At 34.7% G+C, this 22,255-nt stretch overlaps 2 protein-coding genes across 2 annotated transcripts in view; both read right to left on the bottom strand.

The window, feature by feature from the left end:
• Positions 1-296: 296 nt before the first annotated feature.
• LOC131848629 (potassium/sodium hyperpolarization-activated cyclic nucleotide-gated channel 3-like) lies at positions 297-13,994 on the bottom strand. Its single transcript, XM_059198551.1, has 13 exons — positions 13,877-13,994; positions 11,614-11,760; positions 10,394-10,586; positions 9,488-9,721; positions 8,392-8,566; positions 8,010-8,124; positions 7,636-7,758; positions 6,824-6,922; positions 5,714-5,787; positions 4,674-4,791; positions 3,164-3,387; positions 2,334-2,461; positions 297-444 (listed from the first exon to the last, which is right to left on the bottom strand). Exons 1-13 carry the CDS (start codon positions 13,992-13,994, stop codon positions 297-299), a joined length of 1,896 nt encoding a protein of 631 aa, XP_059054534.1.
• Positions 13,774-22,255, bottom strand: part of LOC131848687 (cadherin-23-like) — a 46,190-nt gene continuing 37,708 nt past the window's right edge. The window contains exons 28-34 of the mRNA XM_059198613.1: positions 21,945-22,140; positions 20,981-21,090; positions 19,710-19,867; positions 17,078-17,284; positions 16,246-16,407; positions 15,379-15,481; positions 13,774-14,185 (exon numbers count right to left, since the gene is read on the bottom strand). Of these exons, the coding sequence (XP_059054596.1) occupies positions 14,096-14,185; positions 15,379-15,481; positions 16,246-16,407; positions 17,078-17,284; positions 19,710-19,867; positions 20,981-21,090; positions 21,945-22,140 (1,026 nt within the window). The 3' untranslated portion in view covers positions 13,774-14,095. The remainder of the gene's footprint in view (positions 14,186-15,378; positions 15,482-16,245; positions 16,408-17,077; positions 17,285-19,709; positions 19,868-20,980; positions 21,091-21,944; positions 22,141-22,255) is intronic.

Raw genomic sequence — 22,255 nt, 5'->3', positions numbered from 1 at the left:
ACAATACAAATCCTCGGAACGGTGAGATTATTCTGTGAAGACTCTAAGAGACTTCTGCGCTATTGGAGAGCTTGGCTACTTTAGTAGTCTCGGCTCTACATGTACAGTAGGCCAGATGAGAGATTGATTGTGGAAAATGGAACTTACATTACTATTACTTTACATTTACATTACTTACTCAAGATCTATTTTGTAGAATCAGTTTTTATTAAAACAAATTTATTCTAAAATCAGAAAATACTTATTCATTATTCTAACTAATTATGTATTTTACTATAACAAATTATGTATTTAATTTATTGTGTAGTTGCATTTAGGGGACTATCTTGCTTCGGTTTGGTCTTGCTTTTGAATGATTCATCGAGTAGCACCGTCTCATGCATACGTTGGGACGCTAACACTTCAATACGTTCGTGTAACTCTTGGTTCGTCATGACATAATGTCTGCAAAGTAATTGTAATTATATTCGTAATTGTAATGTAATTCCTATAAGTCGTAAATTCGACCATAATTTATGTAACGACTCAAGCAAGATAATATTAAAGACAAATTACTCAATTTGACCACAGACTCTACAAAATAGTTTATATGCGTGTGTATGTCAAATAATCTATAATATCTAATAATCTCAGGACAACACAGCACCATCTATACCCAAGTTAAGCTAGCTATAGCTTGTGACGGTAGGGAAAAAATATATAATGTAAAAACTTGACGTTCATAAGCGGCTAAAATGTGCTACATGAATAAATGATTTTTGAATTTTGTTATGGGTATTAGAAAACTGATACAAGTACATAGATGTATATTTTTTTCGATAAATACATACATATTATACATAATAAAAACCCAGACCGATACAAACAATCATACTCATGAATACAAATGTTTGTGGAGTGCGAAGATCGAACCCGCGACCATCGGAATTAAGGCGGTGTGCTAGACCACCGAGACCGTCAAAAACATACATTTAGTGTGTATAATGTATTTTAATGCATAATTAAAAAAAATGCATTCTCAACTATCTATCTATACCTACATACCTACATATAAATAAAAGTGGACGGTCTGTTTGTAATATTTAAATAACCGTTTTTTACTACATGCATATGAACATAAATACGCCAAAATAACATTTTTTACAATTTCTGTTTGTCTGTCTGTTTGTTCCGGCTAATGTCTGAAATGGCTGGACCGATTTTGACGGGATTTTTTTGCCAGGTAGCTAATGTAAAAAGGAGTAACTTAGGCTATTTGTATTTTAAAAAGATCTTTTATTTTAGAAAAATAAAGTTAAATTCCACGCGGATGAAGTCGCGTATACAGCTAGTACAATAAATGTGCCAAAATTCATGTTTCCGCAATTTTTGTAAATAGGGGTACAACGTTTTTGCTTCACGTATTAATAAATAGAAAACCCTGAATATATAATCACAATTAACGAAAGAAACTCCGCGCACTAGTAAGAGCATCGGAGGATCTGAGCCATTAATGAATACGAAAATAAAGATATTTTATAGGCAAAATTAAAGTATTTGATAGGCAAAAATAGAGATATTTGATAGGCAAAATAAAGATATTTGTATTTGTACAATTCCTGACCTCAATTCTTGACGGCTTCAACTTCTCTATTCTGTTTTTGTAAGTTTCTATCTGTTCATAGTACTCCCATAGTACTCCAAGGTGATGATCAAACTAAAAATAACCTGATTAGGCTCATCACTTGCCACGTTGAATTCCAGCATTTCGTTAAATAATTCGCCGACTATACTGAGCTATGACCATATGAAATCTTATGTTCAACTTCATTACAACGTTGGTAGTTGACAATACACTGGCCTCATCTTATTAATATTATAAATGCGAAAGTTTGTGAGTATGGATGGATGTTTTTTACTGTCACGCAAAAACTATTGAACGGATTTGAATGAAACTTTACAATTTTAGCTTATGCATTAGAATAACATATAGGCTATAATTTATAAATATAAACTATTGTCCCTTGTGAGAAATATATATAAATGTCAAGTAAGTGTGATACAGACGAAGTTGCGTGGGTTAGCTAGTTTATTTATTTATTCAATTAATACAATGTAACTTACAGCTAATTCCCAACACGTTTATATTTTAAAACTATTATACTTAACTATATATAGACAAGTACGTTTTTATTTTATTTATTATAGAAGGCAAGGCTTCTGTGTTCACGTCAGCATCTTGGACCTTACCCAAAAATATGTTTAATAGATGCAATGCTCGAACTGTGGGACAATTACTAGCGTGGCTTGTGCGTAGTTTGTAATAACAAAAGGTTATTATAATAAGGATATACCGAAAGTCGGCTGCGTCTAGTCTGTACACCTGCGTGATCTCGATGGCCACCACTGACGCAACCCTCTTGCTGTCCTTCATCAGAAGTGCCACCTCGCCGAAGTGCGCTCCGTCTTCCAAATGACATATCTAAATACGAAAAAGTGCTAGCAATGTACCCTGCCAGGTTGACCTCTATCGGTTCCGCCGCGGTTCCCCCTGGATACCATCTTTATAAATTTCTGGTGAATTTGTCATGATGGACAAATTGACCTGACATCATATTCATCGCTTCATGTTCCACCGCAGTCCTGAATTTATAAATAGGCCATATACGCGGCGGCCTAGGGGCGGCAGATTTAAGAGGGAGGACGGTCACTCGATTTCAGAGGATAAAAGTCAAACACGTGGCAAGACTCGTACAAATCGGACATTAGCTGTTGCAGCCCCCCTGCAGATTCTATGCTACGAAGCACAGGCCATCGGCGTACATCAACTCAGTGATCACGGCATATGACACTTTGGTAAGGTCTTTTAGTCTGGCGAGATTAAAAATATTGCCGTCCGTACGAAAACGGATGCTATAGGTGTCCACCTATAGAAGTCGTTTGTGAGATCTCTTGGACTACGACTGAAAAATACGTGAACAGAACAGAACAGACCAGAACGTGAACAGGTGCTAGAACGCACATAATATACTAGGTATATGAATGGATAATATTAAATTACATGTTATAATAGTAATAATTTTATTATGTTTGCGTGCCCTAACAGGGTTTATATTGATCTAAATACCAATTGTGAACATTTGACTGTAAATATCATGGAATGCAATAAATATTGAGTAATGACCTCGACGCCCTTCAACGAGTAGACAGCAACGGTGCCGTTCGCTATGAAGTACATGCAGTCTCCGATGTCACCAGCGCGTACCACCAGGTCGTCTGGTAGGTACACCTCAGGCCGAAGACAGCCCAGCACTGTCCCTACCACGGTAGCAGAGAGTCCGTCAAACAACGCCGCCTTGTTCACCAGCTTGTAACAAGTGTTCATGGTAACCTCGTTGCGAAGTTGTTCTGCAGTAAAGGTAAATAGTCCAGTAAAATTTTAAATTAAACATGATGTGGACAGTTTTGACGCAATATATATTGCACCAAAAATACACAAAGCAATATATATAGAAATAAGTCCGCAAATACGTGAATAACAATATTCAAAAAGAAATTTTGATTTAAGTTGACGGGAACGGAAAGAAAAAATTAAAAAAAGGGGTTGAAAAACGCTTTTTTCAAAATAACTCAATAACGGTAAGAAATATGAAAAAATAGTTTAAATAAAACTTGTAGAGAAAAAAATACTGCACAAAACAGGACCTCTTCATTTTTTCATTATCTGCTGTCGTTTGGCCACAAAAATTAAAACTAATTTGGCTCGTTGTCAACTGAAAAATTAGTAAAAAGTAAGTAAAAGCCCTGTATAATACAGAACGCGCATCACACAGATAAGCACAAATAATATTACACATATTTCTCCTTTTACAAATCGTTCAGCTGTTAGTTTTAGTTAATTATTTTTATATTTTTTGTGGCTAAATAACAGGAGATACTGAAAAAATGAAGAGGACTTGTTTTGTGCAGTATTTTTTTTTCTACAACTTTTATTTAAAATATTTTTTCACATTTCTTACTGTTATCGAGTTATTTAAAAAAAGGCGTTTTTAACCCTTTTTTTATTTTTTTCATCCCTTTCCCGTTAACTTGAATCAAAATTTGTTTCTGAATATTATTATTTACGTATTTGCGGACTTATTTCTAATTATATTGCGCTAACAGTGGTCAGATCATGAATAATTTAAAATTTTACTAGACTAAAAGTTTTGCAGGATTTCTATTTGCATTCACAGTCTTTGTATAAATTACAAGCTGTGCCCGTGACTTCGTTCGCGTGTTATACTGACCTTGACCAAATAAAGAAAAAATATTCAGTATTATTCAGTAATCTAACCCAAAAAGAAATTAATTACATCGTTCTAGCTTGATAAATAACGGTTTTCCATACAATTTTCAGCTCCTATTTTATTTACCCCCTTAAGGGTAACATTTTTAGAAACTATGAATATCATATTTATTTCTATATAATCATGAACCTAAAAAATAAGCTACAAGCTTCTAGTTTTAAAAATCACGATACTTCTATACACGACATATACATAATAACTGAAATAAATAAATAGATATATTATTTTTCAATACATACATAATGAATATAGGAAACGCCCAGACCGATAATCATAAATACAAATGTTTGTACCGAACGAGGAATCGAACCCGCGATACCATCGAGGCCGTCGATGAGTACTTGCCTGACAGATAGTCAAGAGCTGCGTCTTCTTTGAAATATTTCTCTTGAAAGTTGTAGTTATAGAATGTGATTACTCGTTTTTTCAGTGACGGTGGAAACTGTTTGTGTCTCATATACTCCTAAAAAAATATATATTTAAAGTTTTTTTTTTTATAAATATATTTAAAGTTGAATTAGTATTTTACTATTAAACTAGAGGAATTATACAAATATATATATATATATATATATATATATATATATATATATACTGGCCAAGCCCGCGACTTTGTTCGTGTGTATCACTGTAGTGATCTTGACCAAATAAAGAAAAATATACAACTATCTAACTACACTAATTAAAAGGTAAAGAAAGCTTAAAAATTGCCGAATTTCCATACAAACTTTCATCCCTTATTTTATTTTATCCCCTTAACATTATTTTTTTATGGATGATAACGGAATGTTGCCCCCGCCTGCTGTTTACGCTGGCGGGGCACCAGTGGAGGATGATAAGATGAACAAGAGGTCACGTCAGTTAGCCCATCGTGACAAATTCACCAAGAATTTATCACGATGGTTTCCAAGGGGAACCGCGTGGAGGTCAACCTGTCATGGTACATGGCTGGCAATGGGGTCATGAGTCCACATTACTAACAATCCTCTTCCCCCCTAGGGTAACATTATTATTATTACACGGTGTACACCGGTACTTCGTGTGGGCACACAGACACCTCTGGGCCTGTTACACTGGGTCGCTGCCGAGCCGGACAAGGCAAACAGCGAGACCTAGGCTCTTTAACACCAATCTTTCATTTGGATAGCAATCCCTGTTCAAGAATAAAAAGGTAGAATTTGCTTGCTACCTTTATAAATAAATTATAAATAAATATTAAAACTATCTCTTCAAGTAAAAAAATGTATGAATATACATTACCAAATAACTTCACTGTAAATAAACATAAACGTACCTATAATCGAATTGCGAATTTCTTGTGTAAAAAACTTGGTTTGTACTTGCTCTATCTTGGTGATAAGGATTTTTATAAAAACATTACTTACTTCTACTTGATTCATTAGTTCGTGATAGCGTATTGTTGAGTTGAATTTGGTAAAGTAGACTTTAATAAGAAACACTGAAAAAAAATTACTAAGAAACATTAGAAAGAAGTTGTATAAAGTAGAATGTATGGATTTGACTCCTTTCCTTTAGGGAGTTGGCCTTTAACTGGTCCATAAGTCCTTGCGCGGGTTTGGAGAGCCATTTGCACCGACCCCTATCGTCCGGTGAAGCTGTAAAGGCCAACAGCATTAGAGTAATCCGAAAAAAAAAGGATTTGACTCACTTAACTCTGTTGTTAGGTGATTGCATTACAAGTTGTGTCTCGGTTTGAAGTGCCGGGTGTAATGTGCACCCTCTAATATGGCAATGATGGCTGGTTCATCCGTCATACTCGTGAAAGGTTGCTGCTTTGGTTGGTTGGTTGGTTGATCTTTGAGTAAACTCCACTCACTTCCTTGCTATATTCTATAGCCTTATTTTCTTTAATATATTCTATTTATTCCTATATGTAGGCACAGATAAGATTACATAATATAGGCATTAATTTAAATACTGACCCGGCAAAGGTTATTTTGCCGTATAAATTAATATCTTTATTAAAAATAGGGGTTTATGCTAGAAGGGTGAAAATTTAGGGTAGGATATATTTTTAATGCCAAATCATGAAAAAAAATTAACCAAAAGAAAATGGTTTTCGGGTGGACTACACTTAGGGGTTTTTTAAAAATTATTTAGTTAATTACCAAGTTTAAGAGCTACCAAGTATACGTAAAAGATTCATCAAAATCGGTTTTGGAGAAGTATGGCAACTAAGAGTATCTAAATGAATTAGTGCTAATTGGTGGTTTGTATTCACACACTTAAAAAATGTAAAGAAATAATAAAATTATTTAAAAGAGCAACACGCAAGTTTCTTGCTCGTTCTTCTTGTGATGACACAGCTTTCCGAATGAGCGGTAGATTAAAAAAATGTAGGTAATGACTATTCAAAGTGCTTCAATGTAAGTTTATTTGAATAAATTCTTTTCTATTCTATTCTATTCTAACAATGTGATATGAGAATTTTATATATTAGAATATGTATAGATGAATATATAAAACTAAATTACCTCCAGCATATACTGTATACAAAGCAGCATAAAGGATTATCAAAGAGTTTACAATCACCTCGTCAGCTTCGTAGACGCGGTACATGGAGAAAGCCGTCCCTGTTATGACAATATTTATTTATTTAAAACTTTATTCACCAATAAATTATGGTACAATAGCCGGATTTGATGCTATAGGCATTCTCTACTAGTCATCCTTCGGGAAGTGCAAATATACTCGATTGTGGCTTAACATTGAATATATAAACTGAAACTAAACTATTATAGAATAGAATACACTTTAATAATATAACATATACATACACAACATAAATACAATCCTATATATACACATATGTATTTTGACACAATATTTTATAGATTTTTATAGTATATTATTAGTTCTACCATGGTATGGACATGTAATGCGTAGGAATGAGGATAATATTTTAAGAAAGGTGTTACATATGAATTTGGATGGTCATAAGAGCAGAGGAAGGCCGAAAAAGAGATGGATGGACTGTGTGAAAGATGATATGGTAAGAAAGGAAGTAAATAACGCGATGACTGCGAACAAGGATGAATGGAAGAGAAAAACATATTACGCCGACCCCAAATAAATGGGATAAGGAAGAAGCAGATGATTATTATTAGTTCATAAATAAGCCACATAACTTTAAATAATAATGATAAAATGTAATAACTACATAGCGTAATTGAAAATAATATCAGGCTTCGATCGATATAAAAGGGATTCAAGTTCGAAACCATGCATATAAATTAAAATTAAGTAAATAGATAGTTTAATTTTTTCGCACAAAAAAAAAACTCACCAAAAAATGCCGAAAAATATATAAAAATGCCTTTTTGATATCGTACACTAAGTGGGATATCGGTCAGGTTAGCATTGTTCATTTTTAGAAATGTGAGATAGCCTTGCGGTAGTACACCATGCCCTGCATATAAAAATAAAGTATTTACTCTCTTTTTCTTTTTACCTTTTTCTTTTTATTCCATAATAAAATAGTATAGAGACACGCTTTCTCTTTTTGAATTTATAATAGTATTTTTTCTGTAATTGGAATGGTAAACGAGCTGTCGGCTCACCTGATGGTAAGTGTTTACCATCGCCCTCAACACAAGCAAGTGCGTTGTTGGCCTTTTAAGAAGGATAAATATTTTGTCTATGTTAAAAAAATATACTAACAGTAATAACAGACGACCGGACAGATATAAAGGAGACAGCTACACAAGTGTGCTGATAGTAAGAATATCACCATGTGACGTAGTGATCCTTGCCAGATGTAGGAACTCGTAAATACCTGATGAAAGAACAACATGTGCAGTCCTTTTTGTTTCTAGGTATAAATACAATAATAACACTGAAAAACTAACACAGCGCCATCTAGTCCCAACGTAAGCAGAGCTTGCATTATGGGTACTAGACAACTGATATAAATACTTTTTTTTTATACATACATAATATACATAGAGAACATGCAAACTCATGAATACAAATAAATAAAATCAAAATAGAACCCGCAATAGTTATTGATATACCTGGATCTATAATAGAATAATGTACTTACTTTGACACAAGTCCGTAGGTCATCTAAAATGGTCCAAATTCGGAGGATTTTAAGAAGGGGCATGCAATGAGCCATCAGTATATACCTACAGTTGCGTATTTGTTGGTGCAGTAAAATGTAAGCAATAGGCAAGCTTGACATCAAATCCACTACACACCAGCGACGTATATATCGCCTGAAATTGATTTCATTAACTGTTTTTAAGTTTATAGTAAGACTAGCTACTCGCTACGGCTTCACACGGATGTACATGTATCATTACATAGTATAAAACAAAGCCGCTGTCGTTGTCTGTCCCTATGTGATTACGCAACGGATTTTGAAGCGGTTTTCTTTAATAGATAGAGTGATTCTAGAGGAAAGTTTATACATATAATACATGTACAGCTGGGCGAAACCGGGGCGACTAGCTAGTTATATATATAAACCTTCCTCTTGAATCACTGTATCTATTAAAAAAACTGCTTCAAAATCCGTTGCGTAGTTTTAAAGATTTAAGCATACATAGAGACAGACAGCGACAGCGATGTATGTTAGACTCCATTCTCCGCAATTAGCCTCACATTCGGGCCGTTGTGCGTGTAAAGGCACAACGGCCCGAATGTGAGGCTAATAGCGACAGCGACAGCGATATTGATTAATACTATGTAATGATAATGATAAAGTCATTAAAGTTAATTAACTGCCGAGGTTTTATCGTGAGACTACAGCAAGGGGTTTAAGAAGGGTTGTATTAAGGTTACGCACGTCACCACTAGTGTTTCAGACGTTCATAGGTTACGGTACTGGTTTACCATCAGATGGGCCATATACCTGTTTGTTAACGTTGTAGTATAAAAAAATGGAGGGCATTATGAAACATGGTGTCCAGCGATGAGCGAATTTGGTCAAACCATATTGTGGGGCTACGCCCTCTAGGACGATTCCTATCCACCCTAGTCACCGTGGCTAAAACTTTCATTCTTTATACATGTGTACACACTAAAAATACCTACATAGCTCAGATATATAAATTTCTTTCAGTCTCAACTGTTTTGAACTTTATGTTTTTACCTTTTAGGATAATAATCACAAAGCTACGATTGAAAATTCATACCAAGCAACATTGCTCCTGGACATTTGTACATCACATCCAGGTTCCTCATGATATCCGGTTTGTAGTTTAGCGATTATATCAAACAGGCACGCTGTATGAAAGCACAGAAGGACTTTGTCAGCTGTTTGTATTTTAGATTGACAAGGCAGCGGTTCCAGGATATAACACAATCGTAGACTGGATAAAATTATGTGAGTCAAATTTATAAAAATCATACAGCTGTTCCATATCAAGCTGAAAAGAGTTCCAGTTCATAATAATAACTCTTACAAAAAGCCGTCATTCTTAACACATGCCGTATTGTAATAATAATACTAATAATAATAATCTTTATTAAATTCAGAAGGATTGTTACAATATTATTTATACAATAGGTACACATTCCAGACAATATCAATCCTTTCAGTATTTATGTGTAGTCCTGGCTTCTGAACTAGCATTAGCCATTAGTATGACAGAAGCCAGTTCCTTCCCAATACATGTACTTTTATTAATAAAAAGAAATTTCCTTACAACACGTGATCGCGTTTACCAAAACCGAATTTGCACAATCCAAACCTTTGTATTCATTATTATTTATTTGTTTATTCACATAATCAAAAGAAGCTGCCGCTAATCAAGAAATTGCGCAGCCGAGGGTTCTCTTAGTATTTGATTTGATAGGCCACACTCTGAGGAATATACAAGTACCTACATTAACATATTACTTACTAACTGGAACCGCGGTTTCACCTGCATAAAATTTGTAGCCAATGTGTTATACTGATGTAGCAATAAGCTGTAGGTATTACTGTAAAGTTTCATTAAAATCCGTTCAGTAGTTCTTGCGTGGAAGAGTAACATATACTCATCCATCCACACTCACAAATTTTCACGTATATAATATTAGTGATATATAAAACAAACCAAAAGAGACTGAATGGATGTATCAAGCATGTTCCTTCTTCATATAGCTGCCTCTGACGATTGGCCACCACGGATGGGTAGCTACGAAAATGCTCATACACTTCGGGGTGACGATCAGACACAAGCAACAGTTTCCTGACGTTTCGGCATAATATCAGCCATTTCGCCTTCTTGGGCAACATACTATCGGGACCTGCGTGTTATGTTATTAAAATAAGTATTTATATATAGTCATTTGCGTGGGTACCTCTGTCACACCTATTTCAGTCTAAATGGGTCTTCAACCAAAATACCTCTTACAAAGTTTCCACCTCAAAACCAATCAGCTTGTTTTGTAAGATCGGTTCCGGTTGAAAGACGTTTTTTATAGCATGCGTCTCACCTGATGGTTAGTGATTACTGCCGTCCATGGGGTGCTCATGGGCGGCGGTAATCGCGGGCAACACCAGGGGAATAGCAAGTGCCTTGGACGGCCTTTTAAAAATAAATCAATGTATAATATGTATGTCTTTAAAAAATATATATATGTATTTGTATCAGTTATTTAGTACACATAACACAAGCTTTAGCTAGCTTAACTTACATAGGTCTAAATGGCGCCGGTGAATTGTCCTGAGATTATTGTTATTATTATTAGCTTAGCTTTGTTATAGCCAAAAACTAGTGATGTTACGGAGCTCCGTAACCGTAACCGAAACTGTCGGATATCCGATATGAAAAAATATCCATAACCGTAACCGAATCCGAAATAAAAGTGTCGGATAATATAGGATAGGAGCGGAGCCTAATTAAGACACATTATGTAACCATTTTATTAGCTATTTGTATTTTACTTTTGACATTCCTTAAAAAATTGATATTCATAACCGAAATTATCCGGAACTAACGGATAATCCGAAATAATTTCATATCCGCATCCGTAACCGTATCCGGTATAATAATCGTTCCTATATCCAAACATATCCGTATCCGAAATTTCATATCTATAACATCCCTGCCAAAAACTGTCATTAAAGTACTTTCTTACCACGTTATATTTATTTTTATCGCTACATACATTCACGAAAATTGCATTTATATTTACATACATTTTTATACCTACTTATAAAATGGTCTTAATCGTAACGTTTTATTTTCTTTTGTTATTTTTACTCTCTTGTGTTTTGGCCCCACTAAAAATCAGCGCTGTGGTGGTAGCGGACATTCATAAATGTTTATACACTTATCTTTGGACACTGAAACTAATTTATCACCACTAGCGTTGAATTGGAGACACCACACAGTGTCTGTATGTTCATGGAACTCGTTGAGGACCTTCAGGCCGTCCAGTTGAGCGACACGGACGCGGCCGTCGGCGGCACCGGTGGCTGCGCGTGTACCGTCGGTATAATTATACTACAGTGTAAATACTGAGTGGGAGTCACATTCAGCGTTACTAGTATGTTTTAGCTTTTAAGTAACGTAGTAAATAAGAATATTGTAATGCTGAATAAATGTCTTTATTATTATTATTAGTAATGAAAAACAATAGTGGACGAATACGTCTGCCCATAAAATATTTTATTCACCATCTACCCGCTGCTCTTCAGTTGACCCGTGATCATGGCGGTTGAAACACTGCCGAAATATCGTAACTTAATAAAAATAAATAAATAGTGGTAAGATGCCCTGTTTTTTTCTAATTGTACGCATAAATTATGAGGGCGTCAAATTGAAAACAGTATATCTCAAAGTCCATTCTCTTACTAATATTATAAACGCGAAAGTTTGTGAATATGGATGGTTGTTTGTTACTCTTTCACGCAAAAACTATTGACCGGATTTTAACGAAACTGTACAGTAATATTAGTATTATATAAAATTGTTCTATTAGTTTTATATATTGTGAAATTTATAATATTTGATTTGTACTTTTAAATTAATCCTTATTCTGTTTTATTTTCTTTTGCTAATTCACTGAAAACCTGTTATTGGCTTTCTCTAGATATGTACTTTTGATTAATGTATTAGATTGTAAGCTGTTGGTTTTCTAATAAATAAATAAATATAGCTTATACAGCAAAATAACATATAGGCTATAATTTAAAAGGATATTATGTAAATTGGGCGAAGTATAATGATAAATGTCAAGTAAGTGTAATGCAGACGAAGTTGCGCGCTTCAGCTAGTTTTATATAAAAATATCTTGTTGTATAGAGAGCTAAACTATTAAATCTAAAACTGTCTTAATTTATATGTAGGAAGATTTTACCGAGGTCCAAAGTGCATTTGTGCTTCGTTGATGGCATTGATGCGGTAGTTTATATCCTCTTCATTAATGAAATTAGCTATGGTTTTTCTTCAATAATGTATTCATTCATATATACTTAGTTGTCAAGTCTAAAGTCAGAAGACTGAAGATCTTTTTTAATTCGCTAAAATGGCTTTTAAATGCTCACGCTTGCTTGTTAGTGTTGCAAATATTAGGTAGGAACTTTATGTGCGCGGTTTCTGAACGTAGGGTTCGAGAAATCGCGTGCCCCTCGGAAAGAAAACCTGTCTACCAAGTCTTTTGTTACTATACTGATTGTTGTGAAGCCTCTTGTTGTGGTAAATTACTGAACGCAACAAACATCTTTACAAATAAAACAATTATTAATATTTATTATTATATATTATAAAACTTTTTCTTAAAATAAAATATATACACTATTTACATATACATACATAACTATGTACTTACAAATATATTGTTAACAGTATTACATTAGCAGACTTATGTAAATATTTATTGTAAAACTACCTAATTGTTTTTATTTTTCGGAATTCACAAAGCGAAAACAGTCATCCAATTTTGATTAAATTTTGATATATGTATTTGTACATGGGCAAAGAGTGCAGTTTAAAATGTTCTTATGTTTATTTTAACGAATTATCTAAACAATCAATATACAACATGTATAAAACATGTAAAAATAATGACAATAGTACAATTTAAGAGCAAATTAAAATTCATAAAATAATAACTATTTTAATAATTAAAAAATAAATTATTACTCCGCAATAGGCAGAGTTCTTAACAGATGACTATTACATAAACATTGATTATTGTAATTTTAATAATATAGCGATTTGTACTTTTGTTAGCTTGTAACGAATAAACTCAAAAACTTCGTCGTTCAAAAATTGTTTCACCAGTAGAAATAGGCAATATCCCTAGGCATTTATTACTAGAAAAAAATTAGGAATCCCTACTAAAACTTTAATAATTTAACTGTGTGTCTGTATCTGTAAAAAATTAAGCATCAAATATTAAACTAAGTGCAGACGGGACCAGCCGGCAGTATTTATTAGACTAACAAGTGTATAATACAATAAAAATAACATGTAATAAAATTCACTAATATAAAATATGAGTAGTGTCTACAATTAGTTCCTATAATGCTGAATCCGAGAATGTCTTGTAACGTAATGTCAGTCAGTGAGTAAGTCCCATTGACTGACAGTACGTTACAAATCTACTGTTGTCAGTGAACTCGGAGTTGAACAGGATGATATATCCGAAGTTGTAAGCGAAATCGCTGCTGTACAAGCTGGCATGACATCCGGACTTACAGTCCATAGTTGTAACAAACTCGTCGCTGTACAGATTGTTGATAAATCCAAACTCACTGTGTAAGTTGTGAGTGAATTCGAAATTGTACAGGTAGTTATTCTCTATACTTATTGTCCAAAGTTGTCAGTGAATTGCGTGCTGAATGGGCTAGTATTAAACCCGAAGTTATTACTGTGGTTGGCCACGGTATCTCTTGACTGAAAGAAATAAATATTAAAATTTTATTTACATAATATGACTCTTCTGGGGCAGCGTCCGGAATAGAAATATTGTATTAGCCTTTACGCCGTAATGGCAGATATTTTCCTTTTTATATACTACTAGATTTACAGTTTACCTGATGAACAGTGTTATCACTTTCCTTGCTTGCCTTTGTATTTATAGATTAATTTCATTGCAATATTACTTCCCGCATAGTAATGCAGGCTCCAGATTTCTCTTCCTAAAACGCAACAACAGATCCTAACCCTAATTGATTTTAAAACGGCTGATCAGGGTTCATCGGATTAGTCTTGGATGTAACTAGAGTGTCTTAACGTATATTATTATCACTACATAGTATAAAATAAAGTCGCTGTCGCTGTCTGTCCGTACCTATGTATGCCAAACTCTTTAAAACTGCGCGGATTTTGACGCGGTTTTTTCAATAGATAGAGTGATTCAAGAGGAATATGTATAATACATGTATATCCGGGCGAAGCCGGGGCGAGTAGCTAGTTATTATTATATACGGTTATCTGATATTGATTGATATATATAAGACATTGCTTGCTTGCGATAAGACCGACTTTTGTACATATATGTAATATCTTTAATCAATATAATTTTTGTGTAAAATTTTTGGTACAATAAAGAGTTTATAAATAAAAAGAACGTTACTCACAATCACGGAAATAGCAGTTCAATTAATTTGAATGAAATTTGACGCATAGTACAGAGAGCTATTTCTATATCCAGTTTCTTAAGTAAATGAGAGCTAAGTTGTAGTAGAAGCTAGAACAAATATAGTTTTGGAATTCCCACCTCCTTTCTATCACCTACTACAAGGCGCAGAGACACTCTAGAATCCATATACTGTAGACATACCTGCTGCTCGTACCAACCACTTTGCATCAGGGGGAAGGGATTGTTAGTAATATAGACTAATGACTGCATTCGTTTCCAGGGAGATTAGTGTGTAAGTAAATCTGACATGGTATATAGCGAGATGTGACCATGTTAGGACTTCCACGCGGTTTCACCTGGAAACGATCGTAGTAAATTCCCGATGAATTTGACACAATCACAACAATGACCTGACTTCATTTTCTTCTTATTAGTCTCCACTGGAGCCGTGTCAGCGGTGCTGAAAACTTATTTACAGGCTAATGTTATGTTAAAAAAAAATTACCGGTTCCACAGGCTCGACAGGTGATGCCGCGGTTGGCGGGGGTTCGTAGTTAAACTCCATCATATCTTCAATGCCGATCAGATCTGATGAATCCGACGCATCGCTGTTCACAAGAAAATAATTATAACTATTTATATTTATTTATTTGTTTGTTTGCAGAATACAGTGTTACAACTAGGCCCTACAATATGAATATTCGTCTAAGGTATTCAGCTTGCATACAAGCGTTAAAAAATTTTGAATACATTATTTTTAAGAATTTAATTTTTTAAACATTTCTAATAATTAAATTAAATTGTTTGTATATTAAAATATGTCATCAGATAATTATCTTACATGTCATAAAATTCGTTAATGCTATATAAACATTGAAAGTTATCCTATAATTTCACTACCTGATCTGCACCCACAATCGAAACACTTAAAAGTAAAGGAAGTTGTTTAGCGACTGAAATATGTGATACCGAGGTATCCAGTCTACATTTTATAATCTACCTCTGTTATCCAATATCTTATTAATATTATAAATGCAAAGTTTGTAAGTACGGATGTTTATTACTCTTTCACACAAAAACTACTGAACGGATTTTGATAATACTTTGCAGTAATATAGCTTGTGCATTAGAATAACACAGGCTATATTTTATATTGAATTTTAACGCGGATGAAACGGCGGGATACTATTATATAAATTGTCCAAGGATATTATTATTCTTACTAATATTATATTATTATTGTTACGAATTGAAAATCTTTTCCGTTTGATATTGAGCAGCTGTATTATTTCGATAAATTTAGCTCACATCATTTTATCTTGTTTATGATCTAAAGCAAGCTGCTTGGCGGCTGAAATAGTGAACATTTTACCTCAGGGAATCAAAGTGTGGTGCTTTAATGGTCTCGTTCCAGATGGGGTTGGAGCCCTCGACTGCGTGTTTGTTGGTGCCGGGCGCCATGGCGGCCCGGTTAAGCCCCGAATCCAAGGAACCATACTTCGTCATGGACAACGCATGTAGTCGACGGTTCAAACTAAAAAAAAAAACAGAAGGGTTTTTTTACATTCATAATTATTAATTTTATTATAGCTTAAGAGCGTCGTGATGTACTGGTTAACCACGTCGCATTACACGTAAGAGACCGAGAGTTCTATGCTGGAGACGACAAAAACTTTTAACGCTTAAGGTAAATATATGTTAGGGCTCACATGGATATTTTCGAAAAATCTGATATTTTATATTAAAAGAAGGTAGTTTCATTATTACTCGGTATCGTTGGTTGGTATATCTTACATATAGAAATCAAATCTAAAAAATAATACAAGAGATGGCGGTGTGGTCGCCTCCTGCCACTTCTTCAGCGTCTATTATTAGTCCACTGCTGAACGTATATCTCTTGCTTAAATTGCATGAATCCCGTTTACTCCTTATGCTATTTTTTATTTATTTATTTAATTCAGGCTCCTAATGGCTCATATTATAAATACCTTACAGACTAACATACATATGAATAATATAATTAATAGAAAATAAAATATAAATTGTCTGTGTGATCACGGCATTGATGATGGTAATCTGCCACGGTAGCGCTGATAGACCACACCCTTCGGCCAGTCGTCCTCTTTTATGAAAGTGAGCAGCATGTTAGTGGAAACGGGGACACATACGCCTTCAAACTCGATTATATAACAATAATGACTTACGCTTTCGTCCTAATTATGTATGTGAGAAGCAGCACCACGAACATGAATACGAGGAGTCCGGACAACGCGGCCAGCACATATATGATGGTCAGGTTGCTATCAGTGCCGGGCCTAGGGCTGTCTTCAGTCACAAAGTCCTGCAGTACCAGCAACTCGGTGCTGAGAGTCGTCTGGATAGACCGCAGCAGCATCGTGTCACTGCGTAGTCTGTAAAAGATTTTTTATTGTTAAAGTCTGACCCGCTCAAAGTCGCCTGCATCACACTTACTTGACACATATCATTATAATTCCTAATTGCCTAATTGACATGATATCCTTTTAAATTATAGCCTATGTATTATTCCGATGTATAAGCTACATTACGGTAAAGTTTTATAAAAATCCAATCAGTAGTTTGTGAAAGAGTAATAAACATCCATCTATCAATACTACATATATTATAAATTTTACGTTTATAATATAGTAGCTATATAGACTAGCTGAACCTCGCAATTTCATTTGCTTTACATTTTCTCCGCTTTTGCAACAGTTTCTTTATTTTCATTAGTCGTAGCGTGATATTATTTTATTAATATTATAAACGTGAAAGTTTGTGAGTACAGGTGTATACTAAAACTACTGAACAGATTTTGATGGAGTAACTGTCTGCCAGCGTCAGTGTTACTGCCTCTTACAAAATTGGCTCTCTTAAGTCAAGAGGGAATAGGCTTTATTTGAGCTTGCGTGTCTCGTCTCGTCAACTCATCATCACATAACATTTGGACGGATTTTGATCGCCATCAAAATTATTACTTAACTAGCTGACTGCGTTCCGCCTCAGCAATAAATAGTGTGTCAACCAATTTTTTTTTTAAGTTTAGTTAAATTTCTGAATGCACCCTATTTGACAAGTATCAGCAGTTTATATGAGAAAATAAAATTGTTAGTTTTACTATTTTGTATTCAATTCCCTCATAATTTCTCACCGTTTAAATCTTCCCTGGACTTCCACGAATATTTCAATATTAAAATTAGGCAAATCGGTTTCGTAATCGGCAGCCGTTTTCGAGTTTTAGCGAGACTAACGAACAACAATTAGAATAGAATAGAATAGAATAGAATAACATTTATTACATAATAATACAAATAAATTCATTTATATATATATAGATGTAAGGTGAGATTGCAGTCACCTTCAAAGGTCATTGGGCAAAATCTGACCCAGTTAACAAAAGCTTACCTACAAAGTCAAATTGAGTGAAATTCTTAAGCAACATTAATTTTATATAGTTTTTTTTAAACCTTGGGAATAAAAATTTAATGATAAATCGGTATTCAGTGAGCATTTTTAAAATAATTAATGCAACCTTGCAACATATATTCGTACTTTGATTATATCGAAGAGAACGTAAAAACTGCTGTAGTTATTTATTTACCTTTACTTTATTTTTTAAATGCTTGGTACTAATAAAAACCTATAAAAATGTCGGAAAACTTATTATAATGAACCTTAATGTATAATTTATCTTGTTCATATTTTGGTTTGAATCCCATCATCTGCATTAGTGCGACATGTATATCCGTAAACTAGAGATGTTTATCTGCCTACTATATTTTTTTCAGTAGGCCGTGGTTATAGTTTTCATACTAAGGTAATAACCTTTTCGCGCTCAAACTTTGTGACATAAATACTCATTAGACTGATGATCTTACTGCTAGTAATCTACCATGTCAGGTTAACCTCCACGCGGTTCCCCCTGGAAACCATAGTGATAAATCTTTGGCAAATGCGGATTCCTGGTATGTAAATATCACTGAAGAACAATTAAATACTTGAGCGACTCCAAAACATGTCTATACGACTCATATTTGGTCTCCGTAAGTATGACCATATTTCCAATTTTCTCGCTACTTCTCGTCTTCGCAGGAATTTTCATATACTATCCCTTCTTTACATTACTTACTAACCATTCTTTTCCATCCCTCTACTCCAGAATATCTAAAGACGAATTTTTTATTTCACACAAAATCCCCTGGTGCTGCTTTGCGCAGTACCAGAAGCCTTTGTCTGACGATCCCTGCTCACTCCTCCACGTATTATTCCAACTCTTTCACTGTCCAAGCCATTCGCCTTTGGAACTCTCTACCACTCTCCATTCGATCCGCTCAATCTCATACAATATTCAAAAATCGTCTAAGGTCTCATTATCTGTCTCTATTGCTCATTTTTTCCTATTTATTTCTGAAATCTTCTAATATGTTGTATATATGTATGTATATGTGTAAGTTTATTTATATATATTTATATATGTATGTTTATTTATTCGTTTAATAATTATATTGTCTTATGTGTGCCATCTACCTCTTCTATGTACGTTAGTCCTATTGCTTGTTAGCAGGTTGTCTGTAAGAAATTGCTTATAGCAATAAGACCGCCTTTTGTAATTATTTTTTTTTATTTTCTTATTGTATTCTATGTGCACAATAAAGAGTTTATTATTATTATTATTATAAATTCTTGGTGAATTTGTCACGATGGGCTAACTGACTTGACCTCATGTTCACCTTATCATCCTCCACTGGTGCCCCGCCAGCGTAAACCCTTAGCGCAGGAGGGTGCACCATTCCATTATCATACATAAAAAATACTCACTCCTCAATCTCGGCCGCCGGCACAGGTTGGTAGTCACGTATGAAGTGTACGCGCACCTCCGTGATGTCATCCTGAGCGACGCCACTGGTGGCGCTCGCGGGCACTATCTGGTCGATATTGCAGGTCATCTCAAACCCGGCGGAGAATGTCTGCGCGATCTGCGGAACAACTTACTGTCACCATTATATTACCAACACACCAACACAAAACAGCTTACTGTTTCTGTGTGGATACTGCTGCCCAACGATTTTACTACAGATTACACCACACCACCACAGAAGAGCTTACTGTTTCTGTGTGGATACTGCTACCCAACGATTTTACTACAGATTACACCACACCACCACAGAAGAGCTTACTGTTTCTGTGTGGATACTGCTGCCCAACGATTTTACTACAGATTACACCACACCACCACAGAAGAGCTTACTGTTTCTGTGTGGATACTGCTACCCAACGATTTTACTACAGATTACACCACACCACCACAGAAGAGCTTACTGTTTCTGTGTGGATACTGCTACCCAACGATTTTACTACAGATTACACCACACCACCACAGAAGAGGTCACTTCTTCTGTGTGGTCATTGCCACGCCACAATTGTACTATAGCAGGGATGGCCAACAGGTCGATCGGCGACCTATCGACTATAACGATGCCCATACGAAATGCACATAGCATATACCCCACTATTAAAAAAACTAAAATATTAATAGACTTTTTTAGCGATGATAATGTAAAAGTGTACCAGACTGCATCAATTGTACATATTAATTTTAAAGCTTTAATAACGTTTCCACAATCGAATGTAAAAATCGTATTACACGGCATAAAAAATATTTTTTGTCGTTTCCGTACAAGCAGTAATTTTTACAGTACTAAGCAACAAACCAACATTTTATTCTTGCAAACAGCCAAATATTTAAATAGGCGTTTGTTTTATGATATATGGCACTATAAAAAGGTCATTTGTATTATAAAAATAGCAGCTACCTTTACCTAGTTTTTATTTTAGTAAAAATAAAAAAAAAACTATTTTCATACAACAACCTTGTGTTTATTACCTATATTTTATTAATGCGTTTTAAAGTGAGTGTTTACCATATATTATTTCTTAATAACCTATAAAATGGGTAATGAATATTAATTTCCGATAGTTCCACAACCCTATTTAAAAAATGCATAAACCTAGCTACATAGGAAATGTCAAATTTGTCTCCGAGATTAAAAAATAGACTATACCTACGTATAAAATACATGTTCACTTACAAAGTCCCTGTGAGTTTCAGTTGTTTCCAAAGTGTTCCAGAATATGAAAAATATGCGGTTCAGTGACGTTATCAAGTATATGTTCACCCGAGCTTTATCCTGTCCGCCACCTGGAAATTCGATAAGCAATTTCTTCGATCAACCCTCGCCCATTTCAAACGGGTATCGATATTACGACGGCCTGAACTGAGGTTCGAAATCCTAGCGGTGCCCTCAGACTAAAGTCGTATCCGTCAGGCGGGAGTTGGCCTTAAGCCGCTCCATAAGTCGTTCCGCGGGTTTGGAGTGCCATCTGCACTCGCCCCTATCGTCCGGTGAAGCTGTAAGGGCCAGCTGCGGCCAATAGTATTATAGTCCGAAATAAAGAGTAGCGATGCCATTGAACACAAGTTGCATGGTGAGTTTAATAAAATATACCTTTACATTGCAACCATTTTTTGCGAACAACCTCTTTATAACGAATTTTTAACTAACAAGAAAAGTATAAATACCTCTAATTAACGAATTTTGTCAACCCAAAATCATTATATATGAAAATTAAGTGTCATGTTGTTTGTCCGCGGTGGACTCCTAAACTATTGAACTGATTGCAAATTTGATTTGCACATAGTGTGCAATTTGATCCAACTTGAAAGATAGAATAGCTTACATCTCAATTTATAGTCGCAATATTATTTTATTACAAATTATTTTTATATATAAAGAAACTGTTAGCCACTGCAACGCGTGGCCGGGTCTTCTAGTCATTATAACATAGTATAAAATAAAATCGCTGTCGCTGTCTGTCCGTCCCTATGTATACGTAAATCTTTAAAACTACGCAACGGATTTTGCCATTGGTGTAGATTATACACATAAAATACAATGCGGTCCTTGTGAATTCACACAGACTACACACAAAGAAATCAGCTCTATGCCTTTTTTGTTATGTAATTGATATAAAGAGTGTAAATAAAATAAATACCATCGTCTGTAGCGATGATATTGAACTCGAACATGCCGTGCATAGCAGCCGTTGGTTGCATGATGAGTGTAAGGACCCCACTGTTGGGATCTAGAGTAAACGCTCTATCACGCACGTTCTCCAAAGTGGGATCTACAACCATAGACTCATAGTCTATAGCGTACGTAACCACTGCGTCAGGTTCCGTGTGGGTCGCCTGAAAGGAAAAGAATAGAAAATCCTTTATTCAAATAAACTTAATTTAAATACTTTTGAATAGTCACATTTTTTTATATCTACTACCGCTCATTCGGAAAGCTGTCTCATCACAA

Source organism: Achroia grisella, unplaced genomic scaffold, assembly GCF_030625045.1.
Source record: "Achroia grisella isolate CSIRO2021 unplaced genomic scaffold, CSIRO_AGI_Agris_v1 utg567, whole genome shotgun sequence".
Classification (NCBI taxonomy): domain Eukaryota; kingdom Metazoa; phylum Arthropoda; class Insecta; order Lepidoptera; family Pyralidae; genus Achroia; species Achroia grisella.
Note: the sequence above shows the minus strand (reverse complement) of the source record. Positions and strands in the feature narration are given on the sequence as shown.

Excerpts from the sequence above, each read along its gene's own strand:
- LOC131848629 (XM_059198551.1), bottom strand. The coding sequence starts at position 13,994 with ATGGACTGTAAGTCCGGATGTCATGCCAGCTTGTACAGCAGCGATTTC. Across the intron at positions 8,125-8,391 it reads ACCTACGGACTTGTGTCAAA|GTATTTACGAGTTCCTACAT; the intron begins GTAAGTACATTA and ends TTCTTTCATCAG. Across the intron at positions 2,462-3,163 it reads ACTCGTTGAAGGGCGTCGAG|ATATGTCATTTGGAAGACGG; the intron begins GTCATTACTCAA and ends TTTCGTATTTAG.